The 24,485-nt window shown below is 40.4% G+C and overlaps 1 protein-coding gene across 1 annotated transcript in view; it reads right to left on the bottom strand.

Moving 5' to 3' along the window:
- CFAP77 (cilia and flagella associated protein 77) overlaps positions 1–24,485 on the bottom strand; it is a 193,529-nt gene that overhangs the window by 73,003 nt on the left and 96,041 nt on the right. Inside the window, exons 2-3 of the mRNA XM_036748125.1 lie at positions 21,965–22,064; positions 21,012–21,240 (exon numbers count right to left, since the gene is read on the bottom strand). Of these exons, the coding sequence (XP_036604020.1) occupies positions 21,012–21,240; positions 21,965–22,064 (329 nt within the window). The remainder of the gene's footprint in view (positions 1–21,011; positions 21,241–21,964; positions 22,065–24,485) is intronic.

Below are 24,485 nucleotides of genomic sequence, written 5' to 3'. Positions count from 1 at the left end.
GCCTTGGGTCTGACAAACCGGATTTTAGTACGGCTCTCCATTCACAGCGGGCTAAAATAATTGGTCATCAGTGACTACTAATTCGGTTTCGTAGCCAGAGGCAATTTTTTTCTTTCTGGAAAATCAATGACAGCACAGAGGTCTGTTCAACGTGATTCAGCTCAAGACGGGTCCTTATTTAGCTCTTGATGCTCCTTCCACCGGAGACAGCTATTTTGTTAAAATTAAATTAAAATCCATCTCTTCTGTGCCATTGGAATGGAGGGGCCAGGCAGGGCCACTGCTCCCTTCCAAGAGGGTTGGAAGTGGGGTTTGCACTGTCTCTTTGGCAGCCACTGAGGCTGTGAAACTGGACTGTTGTCTCCCATGCCGAACCACGGTTTGGAGGGGTGAAAAGGATAATTGATGAATAGCATGGGTTTCTCTCAACTTACCTAAATCAAAAACAGCCTCATGAGGAGTGTCCGGTGGGGGGTAATTTCACAAAGAGACAAGCCCTGTTTTCCTGAAACCAGTGTTCACTTCGAAAATAAGAGATTTTGAAATATATTGGAGTACTTTGACCCAGAGTGTTCCAGGTCATATGTGCTAAGGAAGTGCCTTTCATGGAGCACTACTGGCTTTGGAGTCAGATGACCTGGGTTCAAATCCCAGTACTTGGAATTACTACTTCTTTGATGTCAGAGAAGTCACTTAACCTCTCTGGGCATCAGTTTCCTCATCTGTGAAATGAAATGGTTGGACTAGATGACTTTGAAGAGCCTATAAAAGCTGTAAATCTATGTTCTGGTAATATCAAAGTTGAAAAGAAAGGTCCTAGATATTCCAAAATACTCGTAGCAGCACTTCATAGTAGCAAAGAACTGGAAATCAAGTGAATGCCCAGTTATTGAGGAATGGCTGAACAAATTGAGGTATATGACTGTCACAAAATGTTATTGTGATTAAGAAACAATGAATGTATCAGAGAAACACGGAAAGACTTGTGTGGGCTGACATAGAGTGAAGTAAAAAAAAAAACAAACAAGAAAAGATATGCACAATGACTCCAGTGATATAAACAAAAAGTACAATAAATGCAATTATAATGACCAGTCATGGCCCAGGAGAAGAGATGTGGAAATGTGCTTCGCTATCTTTATTTGAGAGGTAGAGGGTACTATGGCAGTAGAATTTTGTATGCACTCTCTGTCATGGTTCCTGTGTCTGGTTTTTTTTTTTTTTGTTTTTTTTTTTTTCGCAAGAGAAGGTTCACTGGAAAGAAGGCCATATTCAGGAAGGACTGTGATTTTAAAACAAAAGACTTCAGTAAAACAATGAAAAGAAATGTATTGGTGCAAGATACACATATGCGTGAGTGTGTTTCACACATAGTAGGGATCTAATTTGTGTTGAAATGAATGTGTGGCCACAAGCTCCTGTAGGGGCAGGGACATTCTTCCCTTTCCATTGTCACCACCACAAGGTGGATGCTTAATAAGAGGTCTTCTCTGTTTGTCAAGCGAAGTCAACAAAGTAATTATTAGAATGCCTAGTATGTGTCCAGAATTGTCTGGTGATTTTCCTTCTCTGCCTTTGACTTAATGCCTTATTGACAGGTTACACACGGTTCCAAGACAACCGGTTAATTTGGACTAAAAGAAGAATCAACTTTTTGGCCCTTTCTGACATAAGCCCCATGTAGGGAAAAGCAGCAATAATATTCTGGATTTCAATGGCATTTCTCTTCACAGAGACGTTATTAATTTGTTATAAATGATGTATTATTAATAAGAAGTACCTTGGTGGTACAATGAATAGAGCCCTGGATAGAGTCAGAAAGACAAGTTCAAATCCAGCCTCAGACACTTAATAGCTGTGTGACCTTGCACAAGTCACTTAACCTCTCATCTACCTCAGATTCCTTAACTGTAAAATGGAGATAATAACAGCTCCTACCCCCGAAGTTGTGGTGAAAATCAAATGAAACAATATTTATAAAAGTGCTTAGCGTAGTGCCTGGCACATGGTAGGCACTTAATAAATATTTATTTTTTAAATCTCATTCATCTTCATAAAATCTCCCAAAACTAGTTAGAAACTAGTATTTTGGCTTCTATTTTAGAGAAAGAGAAGCCAAGACCCAAGGAGATTAAGTAAGCAACCCAAGGTCAGGGTACAGATAAATATTGGAGTCAAGCATTAGAGTCTCCTGACTTACAGGTTACTTGGCAATCCACTAGACAGCCTTTTGTCTTTTGATTAGATCCTTTGGGCACAGTTCCTGTCTCAAGGGTAGTAGAAGCATTTCCCTTAGGGAGAGAGGAATATGTTGCAACTCAATAATAAGGAAGGTGTTAATGGCAATGGCTTGGGCCACATTTTTCTTAGGGTTCTAGTTCACAGGAACTCCACCTAGGAAGTCCTGGGTTAAGAGCATCTCTCCTCCATTGACTATGGTGTTACTAACTGGCAAAAGTTGGTAGTCTATCCCCCATTTATTTTTCTCTGTACAGCCCAGCAGGAATGGGGGGTGGGAAGGGAGGTGGACCAGAGGGCTTCACAGACAGGTACAGCCCACTCCTTTGCTTTCCCCTTAATTGTTCCCTGCTGGCCAGGGGGCCTGTCTATTTTAACAAGACCAGGAGTGAAAAGGGGGTGTTAATTGAGGCACTTAGCCACTCTCACCAGTAGCAGCTAATTAGGGAAGGGGGGGCGGGCCTCTGGGCTTTCAGCTATTTTTAAAAATTGTTTGTAGATTTAGCATAAAAGCTAATGACAGAGGAGGGACAGCAGAGATAGGAGCAAATTCCAGACTTCTAAATTCATCTAAGAGGTCATTTGCAATTTGTTAACATTTTTCACCAGGGTGAATTCAATTAGCAGTTCTCGCAGAGAGTTGGAGCCTAAGGCAGGCAGGGCAAGAAGGGAATCTTGGCCAATTTGGTCCTAAGAAGCTTCTGCTAGTTATCCAAGGATGGGTGCATTCATAGCTTCATAGTCCCCCAAACAGACTGCTTACAAACCTGCTGGTCACATAAAAGACAATTTTCTTGCCTTACACTTTCCTTCAGCTCACTGGGGAGGAAAATTTGAGCAAAGCCCGAAAGAAAATGACCAGAAGTGTTTCTCTATATATGGCTTCCCCATGGGTTGATCCTGGGACATGGAGAAGAAAATGTCCAGAGGAGAGGATGCTCTAAGGTAGGATCTAATGCCTCTTTGCTGTCCATATTTCCGTTAGAAATCTGAGGTAGGTAGCATAGAATAGTGTAGAGAACACTAGATTGGGGCTCAGGTGGGGAGAGGTTCTTGTCTCAGTCCTGCCACTAATTTACTTTTGGATAAGTCCCCTCCCTACTCTGGGCTTCAGTTTTCTCATCTGCAAAGTGAGAGGGCTGGCCTAGAAACTAGAAGGGCTGATACCTAATCAGGGGTTCTTAGCCTTTTGGGGGGTATCACAAACCCCTTTGGCAATCCAGTGAAGACTATGGGCTCTTTCTCAGAATAATATGTTTTTTTAATTCATAATTGATGGATATATTCAAATTCACTTTGTGATGAAAGAAAGTAAGAATTTTTTTCATCCAAAGTCACAGACTCCTTGAGATCTATCCATGGATCCCAGGTTAAGAACTTGGCAGAGATGCTCATTAAGGTCCCTTCCACCTCTAATACTACACATATTAACATTCTCCATTCTCAGATCCCTTGAAGTTCATACATGCTGTGTTCTAATATTCCTTGAAGGTTTGACACTCTGTTCTAAGATCTCTCTTGGCTCTGATAATCTATGAATCTGTGGGCATCTTAAGAAGCATTAAGTATTAAGTGGATATACAAATGATCCTGTCCCTATCCCTATTCCTAAAATGAGTAAATCTAAGCAGTATTATAGAGACAACTTCAGGTCTGGAAGAATGGGAAAGCCTGTTGTAAATATATGTTGTTACAATGGGTCTTACTCTAGAGCAAAATTCGGTATAACGTCTTCTACCTAGCTACTTTTTGGAAGAAACTCATCATAAGTCAATCTCACATTCTCTAACATCGAACCCTCTTCAACATTAAGATGCCAGTGTAGATGATTTTATAAGTCAGTAAGTGCCCAGTGTCAAGGAAGGGAGGCACCCAGAACTATTGAGTTGTACCTGAAATGTGCCCCACTCGTATCGTATTACTTTCAGGCTATTACTGCCATTGCCACTGTTCAGATGATGCTATTAGTATGCTTAAGAAGGACTAGTGAACACACAATACATGTTTTCAAGCTGACATGTTAATAAACCTGTTTGTTCAAGATAATAGCAAATTATAAAAATATTTTGAGACTCATGCCCGATATGAGTACAATGCAAGGTATAACCAATAAGATTCAAGATATGGTCTTAGTTACTCTAAATCTCCCAAAACAACAGATCTGTTGTTTAGATAGATCTGTGATTTCATCAGGGTGGATTCTTCTATTACTAATACAAACTAATTCCTTCAAGCTTTCTTATCCTGTATGCTTCTTGCCCTATTGCTTCCCAAATCATCCATATCTCCTGGAAGCCTTCTTGTTCTTTCAGTATCTTGGTACCAGTGTAGTTCTCAGCCAGTCTAGCTAGTGTCTCTGATTCTTGTCCCATGATGGGTCTATCTCCTTTTCCAGTCATCCATTTCTTCATTAAGGTCTTTTATGCCACTTCCAGTGAATGAACTATACAACAGACTGTGCCCTACTGATGCTCACCATGTATCTTTTCATTGTCCTTTGTGTTGCTCATAACTATAAAATTTGCAATAGTCACAACTTAAATTCTAAGGATCATGAAACCCAATGATCTATACAGCAACACATGATCAATTTTTGTGACATTAAAACAATAATTTTGGTTACAGAGTTCTGCAGGCATCAAATATTTACTGATTTGTCAATTGTTCCCCATCCTACCCCCCTACCAATATAGTGAAACAGATGCTACCAATGGTATATTGTGCCCTGAACTGTGTCATTAATATTGGGGATAGATTCTCTCTAAGCTATCCATAGTCTCTTAGTCAGTTCTTTTTGTGACCCAGGGCATTCATGTACAAGACAGCTGTCTCAGGCTGTAAAGTAGAATGATATAGACTAGCTTCTATGGGATTTGCTCTCCTGACCTTAGCTGTCTAGCTTTGCCCTCACCAGCTGAACTAAGTAGTCTTAATCACAGTATGATTGTCCTTGGGATGTTCATTCAATGAACATGCCCCTAGTCAGACCACATCTAGAATACTATATTTAGTTCTAGATTCTGCATTTTGGGAAGTACATCTATAAACTGGTGAGCATCTAGCAGAGGGAAATCAGAACTGTAGGGAATCATATGAAGACTGATGAAAGGAATATAAATGTTTAAGTTGAAGAAGAAAAGACTTGAGGAGAAGGAGAGGGAGAACATGATAGCTGTCTTTAGAATGGCTGCATATATATTTTCAGGTATAGCCATTGTTAGAATTTGTTTCACATATATGTATCAAGGGCTTTTTCTAAAGGGTTGTTGTTGTATTTGCCCATGGGGGGGGGGTAATGTCATACATTAATAAAAGAAAAAAATTGATGAATGACTGTCTCATTTGAAGAAACAATAGACGGACTGGCCTGGGAGGGCAGAAGTAGGAGCACTGAGTGAAAGTTGCAAAGAATTAAATTTAGGTTAAAATAAAGAAAAGCATTCTAACAATTAGAGCTAGCCCAAAGTGAAATAGGTTGCCTTTGGAGGTAGTGGTATCTCCCTCCACTGTAGACTTTAAATAAATCTCCATGACAAATTGTTGGTTCTGATGGTAGATGTTGGTAGAGGGGATCCTTGTTCAGCTGTGGGTTAGACTAGAATGGCCACAGGGGCCCTTTCAACTCTGAGGTTTTATGGTTTATTTAGTGCTCTGTTCAAAGAAAAATGCTAAGTGCTGAAGGAGATACAAAGTTTGAATGAGACATGGTTCCTGCACTCAGAGAGCTTATAGTCTAGGGATACAGCACATACACAAATAACTACAATGCTCAACAATCTATGTATATCAGGGAAGTACAGAACAAAGTGCTGAGTGAGGTCTAAAGATGAAGGTCATTCCCAAAAGTATGAATCAGAAAATACTTTCTGGAAGAAGAGACATTTGAGTCAGGTTTTAAAGAATGAGTAGAAATTCATCAACCAAAGAGTGCAAAGGAAGACTTTCCAGGCATAAGGTAAGGCATGAACAAATGCACAAAGACTAGAAAGTCCAAGGAATGCTGAGAAAACAAAAAGCATTCCAGGATTTGGCTGCTAGCCCATAGAATTCATGGAAAGGAATTATAGGAGTTAAAGTTTGGGTGGTGGCAGATGGTGGAGAGCCTTGAATGCCAGGAAAAGAATTTGGGACTTTATTTGAGAGATGATAGGGAACCACTAAAGATTTTTGAGTAGAGAAGTGATGTAACTAGATCTGAACATGAGCAAGATTAGTCTGGAAGCAGCCTGATGGTCTAGTTGGGAGGAAGATGAGACTGGAAGAAAGAAGTCCCATTAGGAGATCTATTGCAATAAACTCTATGAGTAGTAATGAAGTCCTGTTCTAGGCAGCAGCGGGAAGAAAGAGAAAGGCGTAGGAGTTGTGACAGCAGTCAAAACAAGAATCAGTGGCAGTAGATAAACAAGAGAGTTTTACATGAACACCCACTCAATCTAAAGCAGTTTTGTGTGCTTTTTTTTAAAACTTAACTTTGGCTATACAGACATATTAAGAGTGTGCTCCTTCATCCAGCACTCGGAGGTTCAGAACTAGACATATTCCTAATCATGTAAAAGAAAAATTGGTTCTAGTGGAGAAAGCAGGAGGCCTAGAAACTGTGGAGCACCCAGTACTGACTCCCGATGCTTAGACCCAGCAAGGGCTCACTGGTTGCAAAAGCCATTTCACCGAGAGCAGCCCTTGTAGAGATCAAAAGCCTGAGCGGGAATCCAAGCAATCTGATTGGTGGGGGCCCCATGGGGGAGGCCGGGACCTTAGCAGAGGCTCGTTAGCGCTGACCTTGGCACGGGAGCTGGCTGCTGATGGATAGGGTATGGAGCTGGACAAGCCCCAGGGGAATGCCTGTATTATCTATTATTGTCCCATCAGCGCCTTCCCTGACCCCTCCCTGCTCTGGATGCCACACGCATCAGGGAAACAATAAATCTACGTCTGAGGCCAAGAAAGAGAGAGAGAGAAAAGGAAAAAAGAGAAGGGATGAAAAATGTCCTTTTTATGACTCTGGTAACAAAGCTGGCCTTCCAGGGAGGAAAACATTGCTTTGGGGAGGCCAGAGGGAGATAGAAGTGGGAACAGCTGGGTGACTGGGAAGCCTAGGGAAGGGGTAGAAAAAGGGACAGAGACATCTTCCTTACCCACCGAGAATCCCCAGGATTTCCCAGCCCATTAAATGGAATTGCAGTTGCTTTCCTCATAGACTCAATGCCAGAGCCAGAGGAAAATCTAGAGTTCATCTCATCTACCACCCTCCCTTTACCAACTGAGGCATTGACAGGGAAAGTGACTTGCCCCAGGACACATACTGCTTACTTAAGCTGAGCCAGGTTTCCTGCCTAGAAGTCTGGGACTCTTTCTATTATACCACACTACTTCTCCCTCTAAGTGGTCAAGATCTCCTATGAAACTCATTCTAGGTCAGTCTGGACTTTCACTCAGCCGAAGCAGATAGAGAGCAGTATCTGTCAAGCAAGGTGGGGCATCTCTAATTCCATCTAAACTATCCCGGTCTCCCTTCCCTGTTTCAAATGGTCCTTGGCTTCAGCAGGGTCTGAAAGGGCCCAGGTCCAGTTCTCTTTTAAAGAAAACATTAATATTTCATCAGGGTTGCTGGGGAATGGCTCCCGGAGAGAGAGCCCCAGAGGTCTTGCAGTCAGGTATATGCTCCCTCTTGTGGTTGTTCTAGGTTCTAGCTGGGGTTTCAGTGCTGGAATACACCTGTTTTCTCTCTAGCTTTGCTTTTGGAAAGCTCTATCTTCCATTCTCTGAAACAGTCCTAGGAAGGGACTTGTTATTGGTTTATTGGTGGGTGGTTCGGTTTTTTGGCCACTGGCTCACAGTGTAACAAAAGAACCCAGAGTGATTGATGGGCCTATTGTAAATTTGTAAAATAAATCAGCTTGGCAGATAGATTCAAAAAACCTGTCAGCCTGCAAACATTTTTTTAACAGCCTGTAAAATTTTCTCCCATCCTTCACATTTGTGTCAGGCTGATGATGCATCTGATGGCAGCAAGAAGCAGTTCCCGAAAGAAGTACAATGCCAGCTGCATTGCCCATTTTTATTATAATTCTTACTTTTCCTCAGCTGCTTTTCTTTCAGGGTCTGGGCCTGTGGGCCAGGCTAATTTGTGTGGTTGAAAAAAAATGCTGAAGTTGAATTGTGCAGTTCTGACCCTCATCCCAAAGAATATAAGCTGGTTTTACCCTCTGATCAAAAACATGGTTCATAGCATGAAATAATGAGGCATCTTGTTTCTTACTAAATTCTTCCTCTGAATGAATGAATGAAGTATGAATTTTCAATTCTCAGGACTTGAGAAAAAAAATTTAGGGCATCTTGTTCATTGCCAAATAACCCATTTTGAAATGTGAAATCACCATAATCTTCTCGTAGGCTGATAAGATTTAGAGTTGTTAGGGACCTTTAGAATCAAATCCTCTCATTTTAGAGATGAAAAACTGGGGTCCAGAGAAAAGCTAGTCACATGGGTAGTAAGCACCTTTGACACTGAATCTGACCCAGTTCTTGTAGGACACACACCTAGTCAGTAGTGGATCCAGGCCTCATGACTCCCTCTCCAGAGTTCTTTCCAGGGGTACCACACTGGCGCTTCCTCCATTTCGAGGGTGACTTGGGTGGCTTTTGGATTCATGCTTTGTCTGCGTTACAGTTACTGTATAGTTGTGTATGGGTCCCACCTCCCCAGTTAGAGTGTAAGCTCCAGGAGGGCAGAGGTCCTATCTTAGAAATCTTTGTGTTCCTGCCCCCCAAGCATAGTACTCCATAAACAGTAGGTACTTAATAAAAGATTAATGAATGAATGCTATTTTTAAAGATCTACTCTTTCCTCTCCATTCCCACAATCTGAACTTAAAAACAGGCTCTAACCACTTCCTGACTGAATGACTCTTCCTTCCATATCTAGGACAAGGCCAACTGGGGGAAGGAAAGGGAAGTTTACTTTCTAACTGTGGGGTGTCTTCTACTGCTGCAGACACAAGAAAGATGACTCCAAATCATGGTGCACAGAAGGTGTTAGAGCTAATCTTAGCTCCCAGAATTCACAAGCTGCCATATGCTGTTCTATTCCCCTCTATGCCTCTGGACTGTATTTTAATTGACAATGCTTGCCCAATTAAGAGCTCTAACAATTAAGATGTGCTAGGAGATATGTGAATATTTGCAAACACTTGTTAAAATGTATCAATAATTAAGGGGGGTGCTATTTAAATAGCTGCACTTCTGGCTGTCTGACATTATCGTTTACATAGAGCCACAGAGTGCCTTTTGGGCAGCATTCAGCATTACTAAACTGGCAGCTGACCTACCCAAGGTCCAAATATCCTTCTCAAATCTAAATTCACTGACTTTGGCAAGATCTATGCAGAGCAAGAAAAATGGAGATAGGAGGACTTTAGCCAAATCATTCAGTCCCCAATCTGCTATTTAAGGAAGAAACTGTAGAAACTGTTAGTTTAGGTCAGGTGTTCTTAACTTAAGGTCCATAAACTTATTATTTTAATGTTTTGATAACTGTATCTCAAGGCAATTGGTTTCCTTTGTAATCCTATATATTGTTTTCTGATGCACTTAAAAACATTATTCTGAGACATGATCCAGATTTCACCAAAATGCTAAAGGAGCCTATGACCAAAAAAAAAAAGTTATGAGTCTTTGGTTTAGGTGATCTTCCTTCTTTGGATAAAGGGCGGGATTTTCATTTCACTTTAAACCATTCTTGAATGACCTTTTCCCTTCCTACCTGACACTACCCTTTGCTTGTATCTCCATGTTAGCCACAAAACATACTTGATTTCATGTTGTAGTTATTTGTGTCATGGCATAGCCCTGTATTTCATGAGGGCAGGGACCTCATCTTGTGAAACTGAGCTCTGTATTGTTTCCAATGCATATACACAGTAGATTCTTAATAAATATTCATCGAATTGAATTGAACCATGTGGATCTACACGAGGAAGGAAACATGAATTTCCTCATCATCAGGAATTAATACAATAATTTGCTACGGAACTGACAGATACAAGTAAACACAAACACCAACGTAAATGCTTTCTTAAGGAGCCTTGTTCTGGAGGACTTTTTTGCAAAGGTATTTATTTTGTGTCAGGGTTCAGAATCTAAACCAAGGTCACTAACAGAGGCAGCCAGGAGAGTGGAACAAGTGCTGAACAAAGAGCTGCCCAAACTAGGTTCTAGTCCCAGAGCTGCCAGCAGGAGCAATGTAAATGCTGGGCATCTGTAAGAAAAACCTGGGAACACTTACACAAACTGATGCAGAGTGAAGTGAGCAGAACCAGGAGAACATTATACACAGTAACAGCAATATAGTACGATGATTAACTGTGAATGACAGCCATTCTCAGCAATCCAATGATCTAAGACAACTCTGAAGGACTTATGATGAAAAGTGCTATCCCTCCTCTCCAAAGGAAGACCTGATGGGGTCTGAATGCAGATTGAAACCTACTTTTTTTTACTTTCTTCATTATTCTTGATTTTTTTAGTCTGTATTGTCTTTTGCAACATGACTAATATGGAAATGTTTTTCATGACTGCACATGTATAATCTGTATCAAATTGCTTGCCTTCTCAAGGATGGGGATGGGAAGGGAGAGAGAAAATATGGAACTCAAAATTTTTTTTAAAGTTACAAATTTTGTTTACATGAAATTGAGAAAAAAATTAAATATAAAAAATGTTTTAAACAAATAAAAACAGCTATACAATGGGGATAATAACACATCTTATCTCTCCCAGAGGACTAATATGCTTCCCTATGTTATTTCACTAAAGCTTCATATCATCCCTCTAAGCGACTAGGAAATATATTATTACTCGCATTGTACAGATGAGGAAACAGCCTGGGATAGCCCGATTGCTGGGAATGATTTAACTCTGGTCACAAAGCAAGTAATTAATCAATAAGCATTTACTAAGTCATTACTATATGCCATACACGATACCAAGCTCTGGAGAGAAAAAGAAAAAGAAAAAAAAAAATCCTTGCCCTCAATAAGCTTACATTCTAATGGGAGACAATACAGATAGATAGACAGAAAGAAAGAAAGAAAGAAAGAAAGAAAGAAAGAAAGAAAGAAAGAAAGAAAGAAAGAAAGAGAGAGAGAGGAAAGAAAGAAAGAAAGAAAGAAAGAAAGAAAGAAAGAAAGAAAGAAAGAAAGAAAGAAAGAAAGGAAAGCTGAGAGGTAACCTTAGATGGGAGGTACTACCTGCTGGGGGAGCTGGCATAGGCCTCTTGAAGAAGACAGTGTTGAGCTGAGCTTTGAAGGGATTCTAAGAAGCCAAAGCAAGAAGGGAGAGAACTCCAGGCATAGGAGAAAGCCAATGCACAGAGATGGGAGATGGAAGAACATAAGGAGCCTCAGAGGTGGGACTGAAATCAAAGTCTTACTGACCCACTATACCACAACTGTCTCTTGATGAGCAAGTGAGCTACTTTCAGGGGTATGCTGAAGCCAGCTCTAGCAACTCGATTGTTAAATTTTCAGTGCCAAAATCAGTAAACACTACAAATCAGCGCTTTATCATTTTGTTGGTTGTTTAGACTTATGGTAATGGAGTAAATGTTTATAAATACAGATTCTACTTAAAAGTATGTCATGTACGCTGTGTACTTTTTAAAAAAAAAAGAAATAATTGTTAAACATTTACACAGGTCCTTTCCATTCTTTGAGCCTCAGTTTCCTCGTTTATAAAATGAGGGGGCTGAGACAATGATTTCTATGGTCCCGTCTAATTCTGTGATCACCAACCTAAACTTAGAATGAACTTCTCAAATACTTAGTGCTGGGTGGTGTGGTATCATTAACTCCTCAGTAATGTGGGTATGATTTGGTCTTTAACATGCTTTTAAAGTAACGAAATAAATACAATCAGGCATTGTAAAAGGTGGTCATTAGCAAATGGGCCCAATGCCCCATAACTTTAAAGTAATAGCCACATTACTGCCTAGGACTGATTATTTTTTAAACCTACCTCTTCCATTTATGCTGTGGGGGCTGTGGTTTTGTCAGGGAAAGTTGGGCAGGCCAGCCAAGCTTTCCAGGAGCCATTTAACCTCCATTTATGAAGAAATAAAGGAAAATTGATGCTGATTGGGGCCTGCTTTGGGGGATATTTCTGGTCCATAAAAGCCCTTTTCTCTGCAATTTGCTGAGCTGCCCTGTCATATCAGGAGAAGCTGGTGCTGATAAAGATAAAGCTTTATCGCTGGGGTATTTGCTGCTAACAGCAACCTAATGCAGCAGTTTCATTTTGATGCAATTAATGTTAATGTCTACTACGAAAATTGTCATTAAATACCATTTTAAAATCCATTCAATTTGCATATGCAAAGCCCATTTACTATCACAGAACATAGAGCCAGCACTTTATCACGCCCTTTTCCTAGGATTTGTAGCCAATGGGTTTTATAGCGATTTAAGATTTCATATTGAAAGCCAGATGATAATATACGTCCTTTCAAGCAGCCCAGCGGATTTAGAAGATGTAGCTGGCAAAGGCAGCCACAGAATCTGAAAATGTTGCAGGTGTCTTTCCTATACCTTAGCATTCAGTAGGCTGGGATAGCAGGATTGCTGGGCTGTGACTCAAGAGATCTAGGCTGTAGCTATATCTTTAGGCATGTGACCTCTTGTGAGCCAAAATACCTGTGTGAGCCTCAGTGTTCTTATCTGTACGATGGGGATAATAACGCTACCAATTATCCTTCAAAGGGCTTTGAATGAGAACAAAACAAGAGATGCAAAAGTTCTTTGAAAATAAAAAAGCAGGTGGAAATGAACGGTGTGTGCACTTCATTATTGAGCGTTTTTTATTATTATTCACATTTCTCTGATTATAACTCCATTTGAATTATGTTACTAGCAGCCAAGAGTGCACAATAGCTGTTGCTGAAATAGAAATCTCCAGGCTAAATAATCATAATGGCTAGCATTTAAGTAGTGCTTTGAATTTTGCAAAGCACTTTGCAAGTATTATTTCATTTTATCCTCACAAGAATCCTGGGAGGTAAATGCCTCATTGTTCCCATTTTACAGATGAGGAAACTGAGGCAGACTGGGATTAAGTGACTTGCCCAGGGTCACAGGGGTAGTAAGTGTCTGAGGCTGGATTTGAAGCCAAATCTTCCTCATTCCCAGCCACTGCACCCCCTTGCTGCCTCCTCTGGGACTGTCATGTGGAAATACTGCCTTCCCAATCAATGCTGGCATATGAGGAATTTCTATTTCCTTAAGAACTAGGGCATGTGGAAATAATAATATTGCCATGACTAACAGAAATGATTATTTAACATATGTAGCTATGTCAGTCAGCATATATAGCCTGCCACTTTGAATGAATGAATGCATGCATGAAAAAGCATTTCTTAAGTGCTTACTAGCACTGTGCTAAGCCCTGGGAACACAAGTAGAAAAGCAAGTCATTCTCTCCTGTCAAGGGGTTCGCATTCCACTGGAGAAGGCAGCACAGAGAAGAGGTTTCAGGTGCAAGTCCGATGGAAAGATACCATGGTCCTTAGGGTGCAGCCACAACATGGGTGGTAACATATCTTCTCTGATGTCATTCCCATTGATGAAAAGCATGTCCATTTCTGATATTGAGCCATTTGTCAAGGCCAAGAACTTTGGTGACAAGCACCATCTTTTCTGGGTTTTCAGTAGCTGTGGCCACTAAGATGGTAGGGGCCAATATCCCTGCAGAAGCAGCTGCCAGGTGGCATCTCCTCAGTGGCTGCTTACCTGGATGATGGTTGCAGGGGCTAGTCTGTAAGACCACCACAGCCATTCCCAAGGCTCTTGGGTTCACTATGTGTGGAAAGCAGCAAGAGTGGTGGGGAGTGGTAAAAGCAAAGGAACTGGGGAGGCAGCTAGGTAGCACAGTGGATAGAGCACTGGCCCTGGAGTCAAGAGGACCTGAGTTCAAATCAGTCCTCAGACCCTGACACTTACTAGCTGTGTGACCTTGGGCAAGTCAATTAACCCCAACTGCCTCTTAAAAATATGCCAAAACAATGGAATCAGAGTCAGAAGATCTAAGTTAGAATCCCAGCTCTGCTATTCATTACCTGTATGACCTTGGGCAAGTAAGTCACTTCACTTCTCTCATCTGCAGTTTTTTTGCTTGTTTTTTTTTTTGGTTTGGTTTTCAGAGAGGCAGTATGGTGTAGTGGGTAGAACACCACATTAAATGGTAAGAAGATTAATTTAGTTCAAATCCTTTCTCACTATGTGACTCTTGATAAATCACTCAATCTCACTCAGTCTCAGTTTCCTCAGCTCTAAAATGGGAATCATAGTGCCTATAGCACTTAGCTTGCAGGGTTGTGAGGACCACATGAAATATTGTATGTAAAGTTGTTTGAAAACCTTAAAATCTATATGAATGTCAAAGTGGCATTACCCTTCCATGGCTCCATTCATGACTCACGTGACTTTCCTAATTCAAATATCTCTCCGGGGCTACAACTTCCCTACATGTATTGTTTCCTGCTCTTAAAATGTAAGTTTCTTGAGGCAGAAATTTGTTTCTCTTTTGAATTTGTATTCCCACGCTTGGCACATAGTAAACACTTAAATGCTTTACCATTCATTCATAGCCTTTGACTATTTATCTACTGGAGAATGACTTTTCCAAAACATGTTCATATGAGTTATTTTTTTAGTTTATCTCGTTTGCCAGCCAAAGTATAAATCCTCTAAGGGAAGAGATTAGTTCAGGGGTGAGGAACCTGCGGCCTCGAGGCCACATGTTCTCCACCCCTGAACTAGTCTCTTCTACTTCTGAATCAGATTTATAGATACTTTATTGAGCAAATGCATAAAGATTGAATGAGAAGAGATCTGCTGGTGGTTTTCCTGTCATCTCGGAAGCTCTGGCCTGAAGTATCAAATGAGTATTTCATCCAAATCAGGGTAACCACCTGGAGGAATCTATTTCTATCTGACCACTTTTTTTGAGATTCCTTTTCCTTTTGGCAATGATCATGGATTCCTATAATTTAATTGCAGATCTGGCCCCCAGAACAATTGTAAAATTTGCCTCCTTTTATCCCTGCTTATCTTTCATTTGGGTACTTTTATCAGCCTTTCCCTAAAGCCCACATATCTTCCTATAGGGTCTCTCTTATCATGTAGAGGAAAAATACAATAAACATGCATCCTTGAACCCACTTCATCCCATCTTCTCCAGCAGATTGCCTCTTCTGTCATCCCCACTCTCTTACTAGTCTTCTTTGTATCCCCTGTCTACTTCCCTGCTGCCTATAAATGTGTCTAGGTCTCCCTTGCCCTTAAAAAACCCCTCACTTGCTCTAAACATCACTACTACCTGTAATCCTACATCTCTCCTCCCTTTCATTACTAAACTCCTGGAGAAAGCCATCTACAATAAGTGCCTCCACTTCATTTGTTTTTATGCTCTTCTAAATTCTCTGTGGTCTGGCTTCTGACCTCATCATTCAACTGAAATTGTTCTTTCCAAAGTAACCAGGGATCCCTATCCTTCTTGACCTCTCTACAGCCTTTGACATTGTCAATCACCTTTTTCTCCTCAATCGATACTCTCTCCTCTCTAGATTTTCATGATACTTCTCTTTCCTGGTTCTCTTTCTACCTGACTGTCTTTTCTCAGTATCATTTACTGAATCTTCATCTAGGTCATGCTTACTGATCACGAGTATCCACCAAAGAGCCCTCAACATCTCAAATTCAAAATATCCAAAACAGAACTCATCCTCTTCCCCCCAAAAAACCCTTGCTTATCCCCAACTTTTCTACTACTATTTTTAAAATTAAATTTTTTTTCAATCAACAAAAATCTGTCTTCTCCCCTCTACCCCATCAACTGATCATGAAAGATAAAACTCCTGTTGCGAACATGTATAGTCAAGCAAAACGAATTTCTGCACTGTCCATGTCCAAAGGAAAAATAAACCTCATGCATACATGTGTATGTGTGTATGTAAGTATTATGTATGTATGTATACACAAGTGCGAATGATTATTTATTTCAAATCTCTCACTTCTTTATCAGGAGGTAGGTCGTGTGTTCCATCCCTAGGCCTCTGGAACTGTGGTTGGTCATCACATTTAGGAAGAGTTTCTTCCTAAGTCTTTCAAAGTTATTTGTCTTTACAATATTGTCAATGTATAAATTGTCATCTGATTCTGTTCATTTTGTTCCTCATCAAACCATCTAAGTCTTCCCAGGGTTCTATAAAACTATTCTCTTCATCGTTTCTTACAGTACAATAACATTCCAGCACATCTATAAATCATACTCATTCAGCCATTCCCTAATTGGCCATCTTCTCGGATTGCCATTTCAAAAAGAGCTATAAATATTTGTGTACATCCTTAGTTAGAGTTTGTTTTTCTTAGGATCAGTCTCCTTAACCTACTTTCCCTCTAATTCCACATTCTCCCTTCTCACCTTTCTCTCCTATTTTCCTGTTGAATGAAATATATTTCTGTACCCAACTGTGTGTGCTTATTCTTCTCTCCTTTGACCAATCCTGATGAGAGTGAGGTTCAAGGGTCACCAACTCTCCTCCTTCCTTTTTGTTTTTTATAGACTTCTACTTGTGTACCCCAATCATGTGAGATAATTTTCTTTAACCTTATTTTTCTTTCCCTCTCCCCCCCAAGTTTATTTCTCTCCCCTTCCTTTCATTCTTCTTTTTAAGATCAAGACATAACAGAATCACTTCTTACGCCTTCTGTCTAATTAGACTCTATGTCCCATGATGATGATAGGATTCAGACAAGATAGATATAGATATTGATATATGTATATAATGTACATATATATATATATGTCTTTGTGTATGTATATGTATATGCCATGTGCCCATATTAAAATGTAAGCACATTATCTTTTGGTTTATTCCTTAGTGATTTTTTGTTTGTGTTTACCTTTTTATGTTTTTTTGACTTCTCTGTTTGCATGGAATACCTAAAAGTCCTATATTTAATTAAAGGTCCATTTTTCCCCCTGTAGGATTATACTCAGTTTTGCTAAGTAAGTTATTATTAGATGTAAGCCTATATACTTTGCCTTCTGGAATAGAGTATTCCGCATTCTCTCTTCCTTTATAGTGGCAGTTGCTAAATGATGTGTGATCCTGACTAAGGCTCCTTAATATTTGAATTATTTCCTTCTGGTTGTATGAAGTATTTTTCCTGATAAGAAGCTCTGGATTTTGGCTATAATGTCCCTGGAAATTTTTGTTTTAGAATTTCCTTCAGAAGGTAATAGGGAGATTCTTTCTATTTCCACTTTGCCCTCTGGTTCAAAGAGATCTAGGTAGTTTTATTTTATAATTTCTTGAAATTATAACATCTAGACTCCTTTTTTTTGTCATGGCATTTAAGTAGTTCAGTGATCCTTAAATTTTTTCTCTTCAATCTATTTTCCAGGTCAGTTGTTTCTAATATAAGATACCTTATATTTTCTTCTATTTTTTCAGTCTTTTGACTTTGTTTTAATATTATCTCTTGGAGTCATGGGCTTCTATTTGGTCCATTCTAATTGTCAGGGAGTTTGCTGTTTGGGCAAGGTTTTGTACCTCTTGTGTTAATTCCCTTTCCAATTCTTTCTTCTATATCTCTTACTTCTTTTCTATTTTTTCCTCTAGTATTCTCATTTCATTTATAAAAAAGATTTTCAAAGATTTAAAAAAAAGCTCTTGCTTCATCTCCTCCAGGAATTATAGTTGAATTTGGGCCCACATTGTGTTTTCCTTTGAGGCTTTGCTTGTAGATGTTTGGGAATCATTTTCTTCTTCTGGGTTTGTGTCTTAAGCATCCCTGTAACTGTATTCATTTTTGGTGCTGGGATTCTTTGTTCATTTAGTCATTCTTCCATCCTTTATCCTGATTTCAAATTTGATCTTACGGCTAAGCTTGGTGCCCTTCTAGAGGGAAGGTTTGAGCTGGTCCTATAGGTGTTTTCTTGGGACATTGAGTATTGTGTTATGCCAGGTTTTCAGGGACAGCTCAGGCCCTAGCCTATCAGTGCTCCTGAGTGATCTGACTCAGGACAAAGTCTGATCACTGACTCCCTGGTCTGAGCTCTACAAGCTCCTGACCTGGGTTTGGATTTGAGCAACAGTAGACTGCTGCTGGACTCTGCCTCTATTAACCAACTGGGAAGTTCTGCTGGTTCAGAGTGACAGAACCACAAGCTTCCCTTTAGTCCGGGATTCCTGCCCTGGTTATTTCTCTGTAGGCTTCAGAATGGGCTAGGAGTTAGACCTATCTCTGCTCCTGGGGTCCAAGCTATGCAGCTACTATTTGTTTTTTTTTTCAAAATTTCTCCTCTTTCAGTACACACCATAGGGCCTAGGAACAGTTCTTTACCCCTAGAAAGCCACCCTTGGGCACAAATCCCTTCTTCAGTCTGTCCTTGGTCTGTTACCCAGAACTCAGTGATGAGTGACAAAGCTTCCAGTTGGCACCTGTTCCTACTCCTTGTAAGGTGCAGGCCTTGGACCTCTTCTTTTTAAAAAAAATTAATTTATTTATTTTTAGTTTTCAACATTCATTTCCATTAGTTTAAGATTTTCTCTACCTCCTTCCCCTCCCCCTCCCCAAGATAGTGTGCAATCCAATATAAGCTCTACATATACATTCCTATTAAACATATTTTCACATTAGTCATGTTGTATAGAAGAATTAGAATGAATGGGGGGAACCATGAGAAAGAAAAACCAAAAAAAGAGCAGATAGTCTGCTTCCATCTGCACTCAGACTCCACCAGTTCTTTCTCTGGATGTGGATGGCATTTTCCATCATGAGTCTTTTTAAATTGTTTTAGGTCCTTGAATTGCTGAGAAGAGCTAAGTCTATCAAAGTTAGTCATTGCACACTGTGGCTGTTACTGTGCACAGTGTTCTTCTCCTGGTTCTGCTCATTTCATTCAGCATCAGTTCATATAAGTCTTTCCAGGTTTTTCTGAAGTCTGTCTTAGACCTCTTCTTGCTCTGGTGTGTAGCCTCTCACTGTGCTGGAGTGCTTCATGCTTTTCACTGGCTATCCTCTAAGCTTTTCATGTTCTCCCTCCTCACTTCTACCTCCTGGATTCCTTCATAACTCAATCCCACCTTCCAAAGAAGGTCTTTCTTAGTTTCTCCGCCCTACCTGCTCAACTGCTGGTGATTTCCTTTTAGATTAATTCCCATTTATACTGTATATATTTTGTTTGCAAATAGTTGTTTACATGTTGTCTCCCCCATTAGACTAAGCTCCTGAAGGGCAGGGAATGTTTTTGTTTTCCTTTGTATCCAGAATTCTTTCTGGCACATTGTAAGTACTTATGAATCTTTTGTATTTTAAGTATTTCCTTCATAGAGGAAGAAATAAATAGCTGTCCTATATCTGATATCTACTACTTTGTACATTGAATAGCTTTTCTGGAAGGGACATTGTTAATCCTTTCTAGGGAGACTCTAAACATGAGCCAAAACTAAGTGTTATTTAAGAGAGATTCCCTGAGATTTTGGGATGAGGCATAAAGAACTAGAGTGTATGATTAAAAATCCTGAATCCCCTCTCCTTAAGGTAAGCCTCCTGCAAGAATGAACCCATCCATGCGAGTTTGGAGCTTCCTTGGGGAAGCCCATTCTCCACCCTACTCCCACTCTAAACATCAATTATGTCTCAGTCTGCCTTTCTAGTCTTACCTCTTCTTCACACACCTTATATATACTCAATTAGTTGGAATCCACTGATGGTTTCTGACTTCTGTGTCTTTGTTCATTCTTTTTTTTCCTTCCTCCTACTCTAGCTTCTCCACAGAATACCTACACATCCTTCAACACTCAGATGAAACACCACCTTCTCCATATGGCTTTCCCTGATCCTTCCAAGTAGAAATGATCTTTCCCTCTTCAGAACCCACATAGCACTTTGTATTTTTTAATGAGACTTTTCAGTCTGGAGTGGATAAGATACAACTCTTTGTGAATGCATGAGGATGATCTAGAAAAAAAAATTAAGTCATTGCCATCCTAAGTATTCTCAGACCTTATGTAAACATGGGTGCTAAGCACCCACTGTAAGGCAGAGTCTCAGCGGCATTAAGAGACTGTGTCCCTTCATCCAGAGGGAGAGGTAGACAGAATCAGCTAGACCAGATGATGAATCCATGAACGTGATTCCTTCCCCCAAGGGAATCCTACCAACTATTGTGGACATCTTGATCTAGCTTACTCATGACTGGAACATTCTAAAGCTAACTGGAATTTTCTTGTTCTATATCAGAGCATTTGAAGAAGGCCATAGTAGTCTTTGCCCTCTTGAGAATAAAATAGTACTACCCCCAACCACTGCAGCCACTAGGTCCTACCCTGTAGTTTTGGACAGTGCTGGTTTTTTTTGGTTTTTGGTTTTTTCTGGAACTGTCATGTCCACTTTTGCCACTTAGAAAACAAAAATGACAGCTGAGAAATTGGATGGCCTGAAAAACTGACTGACACATCTATCTTTGTATTGTTTTTTGAAATGTAGGTACCATTGGTTTGCATGTTATCAGTAAACCTATGGTTAGATTTAAGGAGTTTGGGCTATGTTTGGTTCTTTGAGACATCAAACTATGCTAAGTCACTTGGAAAACCTGAGATGATATTCCCATTAATCACCGCCTTAGCAGCTTTTTTAGCCTGTGCTCTGATTCCACAGGTCAGATAGAGCCCAGAGGGACAAACGGGGCTTTGGTTACAGGCCAGGCCTTACCGTGCCCGGATCCCATAGGTAATATCTGGAGGGACAGATGACTGGTCCTTTTTGTAACGTCTCTCATCTTGGTCACTCCTGCGGATATCGTTGAGTTGGCGGTATAGGAAATGTTCCTTGGCTGTCACCAGACCAGCCTTGACCGCACCACGGTTCATGGCAATAAAATCCCGAGTCATAGCCTGGGGAGAGGTGGGCTGCTGTTTCAAAACATTCCAGTGTCCAATGGCTATGGGGAAAGGGAGACAAAAGAATAATGAAGACACTTTCAAGTCCTTCCTTCCTTCCTTTCTTCCTTCCTTATTTCCTTCTTTCCCACAACAGATCCCCACTGTACTTCTTCCTGCCCCATTCAAGCTTCTAGCCTCTCCTTTTCTGAGTTAGTTGTCAACCCCTCAGAAGAGTTATAACCTACCCCTAACTCAGGTACTCACAGTACTGAGTAAGTGCCACTGGGAAAACTCCTCGCATCCCAGATTCTGAGCTGTAAGGTACTTCGGAAGTTATCCGGTCCAACTTCATTATTTTAGATATGAAGACACTGAAGGCCAGAGATTTTTAGCAACTTGCCAGAGGTAATACAGGTAGAACCTATCTAAGACCCTATGATTCCAAATTCAAGTGCCGTACTACCCTGACTCCCAAAATCATTATGAATAAAAGAAAAAATGAATAAATAAATGAAATAAAGAATGCCATGCTGTCTGCCTGTTCTTCCAAACTTTAAGAGTCCTCTCTGGACTTGATATCTTGCCCTGGTAGCCCTCACAGGCACCACCTATTTATCTGTGTCCTTAACCCTGGCCCCTTCTGGCTGGACCTATCCCACTGCTGCCCACATCTCAGCCAAATGGACAATCATGACCCACCAGCTAGGGGAAGAGTGTTTTGCCCTCCAGTCCAATCCTTTGACTTACTCTTGCCCTACAGCATACAAACTTGTACCATCTTACCTTCTGGGACTCCTCCATCCAGCCCATGAATATATAGTCCATAGTTAAAATTAATTCCAGGCAGAGCACTGCTCCTTTCCCGAGGCTTCCCAAGTTCAGCCTACCAGAGGAAGCAGTGGGAGAAAAGGTAAAGAACTGAGAGTCATGTCAAGCAACCAATCAAGAAACAGGCAGTATAGTCACAAGAGGGCTAGCTTAGGAGCCAGAAAGTCTAGAGTCTAGTACAGACCATCACTAACTTTCTACAGCCTTTAGGGTTCAAGGCCCTTCATAACCTGCTCCCCATTTCCCACCCCCACATACACCTTTCTAGTCTTCTTATACCTTACATTCCTCTACCTCCCATGTATTCTGCAATCCAGTGACAATGGTCTCCTTTTCTATTCCTCCAACAAGATACTCTGTCTCCTGATTCGGGGCATTTTCACTGGCTGTCCTCCATGTCTGGAAGGCTCTCCCTCCTTTTCTCTATCTCCCAATATCAGAGTTATCTCTTTTTCCATGTTGCCACCCCCCCTCTCTCCATGATGATGATGTTCCTCAGTTTCCTCATTTTGCAAAATAAGGGGTTAGAGTCCTGATGTCTCTGGCTTTCTTCAAATCCCTTCCTGCTCTAAAACTATGGTCCTATGAAGAGCATGATGGCTAGAAATGAAGATTGGATGAAGGGTGTGGCCACAAAAGCTTCTTCTAGAGAGGCAATCATGGACAAAAAACAACTTTCCTCTCTAAGAAATGACTTTTATCTGTCCAAGGGGTGGATAAGAAGAAAATGCACAGTTTGTGGTTGTTATTAACAATCTAGTCACTTTTCTTTTTAAAAACACACACAACTTTTTATAGATATTTTCTTTTCATGTCATCTTCATTTCTGAATAATCTCTCTTTCCTCAAACCATCACTGTAACAAAGAATAAAAATCATTTCAGCAAAATAAACCAATGCATTGAGTCTGAAAGAATATGTAATATTCCACACCTAGTGTCCCCCACCTCTACAATGGAAGGAGGAAGGCAGACAGAACTGATAAATTTTGAGTGCAGATTGAAGCACACTTCTTTCACTTTATTTTCTTGCTTTTTTGCAACATGGTTTATGGGCAAATGTTTTTTGCACAACATCCTATTGCTTACTTTCTCAGTGAGTGGGGGAGAGGCTAGAGGGACAGAAAGAATTTGGAGAATTTGGAATTTGGAACTCAGTTTTTTTCAATGAATGTTAAAATAAATAAAGTATTTTTTTAAAAAGGAAGGTACGCTTTTTTGTTTGTTTAGGGCCAGCTTAATTATTATAATTACGCAACTTCTTTTTCTTCTTTTGGCTCTTTCCGTTTACATTGTTGTAGTCATTATGTATAGTTTTTCTTGGTTCTGCTTGCTTCATTTTGCATCAATTCATGTCTCCCCGTGCTTCTCTGAAGTCTTCATATTCATCATTTCTTATAGCTTAGCAATATTGCATTACAGTCACATATAACAATTTGTTTAGCTATTCTCCAATCAATCAATACATCCCAGTGACTTCTAAAAAGAGGGGTATAGAGTCAGGAGCAGTGGAAAAGGAGGGTACAGGAGAGATGCTGGGAGCCAGGGAGAGGTGGGGAGGGGGTAGAGGGAAGTGTACTGTGTCTCACCTGCAGCTGACTAGAAATACCAGTTCTGAAAGAGGAAAAGGGAGCTAGGGATGGGAAAAGCCACTTCCTTCTTAGGTTAGAGATAAGAGCATTTCAGTCTGTGAGAGCTAAAAGGCCTTGGTGCAAAGGTATGAGAATCTACTTTTCCCAAAGGACTGACATTTTGTATTCTAAGGTCCCTTCTAGCCTTGATATTCTATTTTAAAGTCTCTTACTGTTCTAAGATCCCTCCTCCTCATTTCTAATCTATTTTCTGAGGGCAATTCAATTAAAAAGTATTTATTCTTGTTATCTTATTTTTCTGTGCTGTGTCATGAGGATCTGGCAATAACCAATAGATGTGTCTAGAAAAGAAATTTATAGCCGGAGTGTAAAGGACCTTTAAAAAGCACCAAGCTAGAGACTTTTTCTTTTATCCTATAGGCAATAGGGAGCTGTTGTAGGTATTAGAGTAGTGACATGGTCAGACCTGTACATTAGGAAGATACCTTCTAACTCTGACCTATTTTCTCAGGTCTTTTCCAGCTCTGACTTTGTGTGTTCTATCTAGAGGCAGGGGGATAGACTGAATGACATTTGTAGGCTCTTTTCAATCTCATGATTATTGGGTTTTTTTCCCTGCTCCCATTGATGCCCATATCACATCCCAGACACTGTGATCTGATGAAAATCTCCCCAGAACAGTGACTGCAGCCAAGTTTCTGGAACTGTGAAGGTCTCTGCTGTGAAGGTTTGTTTGGAATTCATTCCATATGACTCACTGTTGCACCAAGACAAAGCCCTGGACTTCTCTTTTGTTTATTAAAATTACCAGCTTCTCCAGTGACTGCAGGGGAAGTTAATTAAAATATGGCTCTTCCACTAGAACCCTCTCTTCTCCCCTGAGGC

Source organism: Trichosurus vulpecula, chromosome 3 (assembly GCF_011100635.1).
Source record: "Trichosurus vulpecula isolate mTriVul1 chromosome 3, mTriVul1.pri, whole genome shotgun sequence".
Taxonomy (NCBI): Eukaryota; Metazoa; Chordata; class Mammalia; order Diprotodontia; family Phalangeridae; genus Trichosurus; species Trichosurus vulpecula.
The sequence above is the reverse complement of the archived record's forward strand: the minus strand, read 5'-3'. Positions and strand labels throughout refer to the sequence as shown.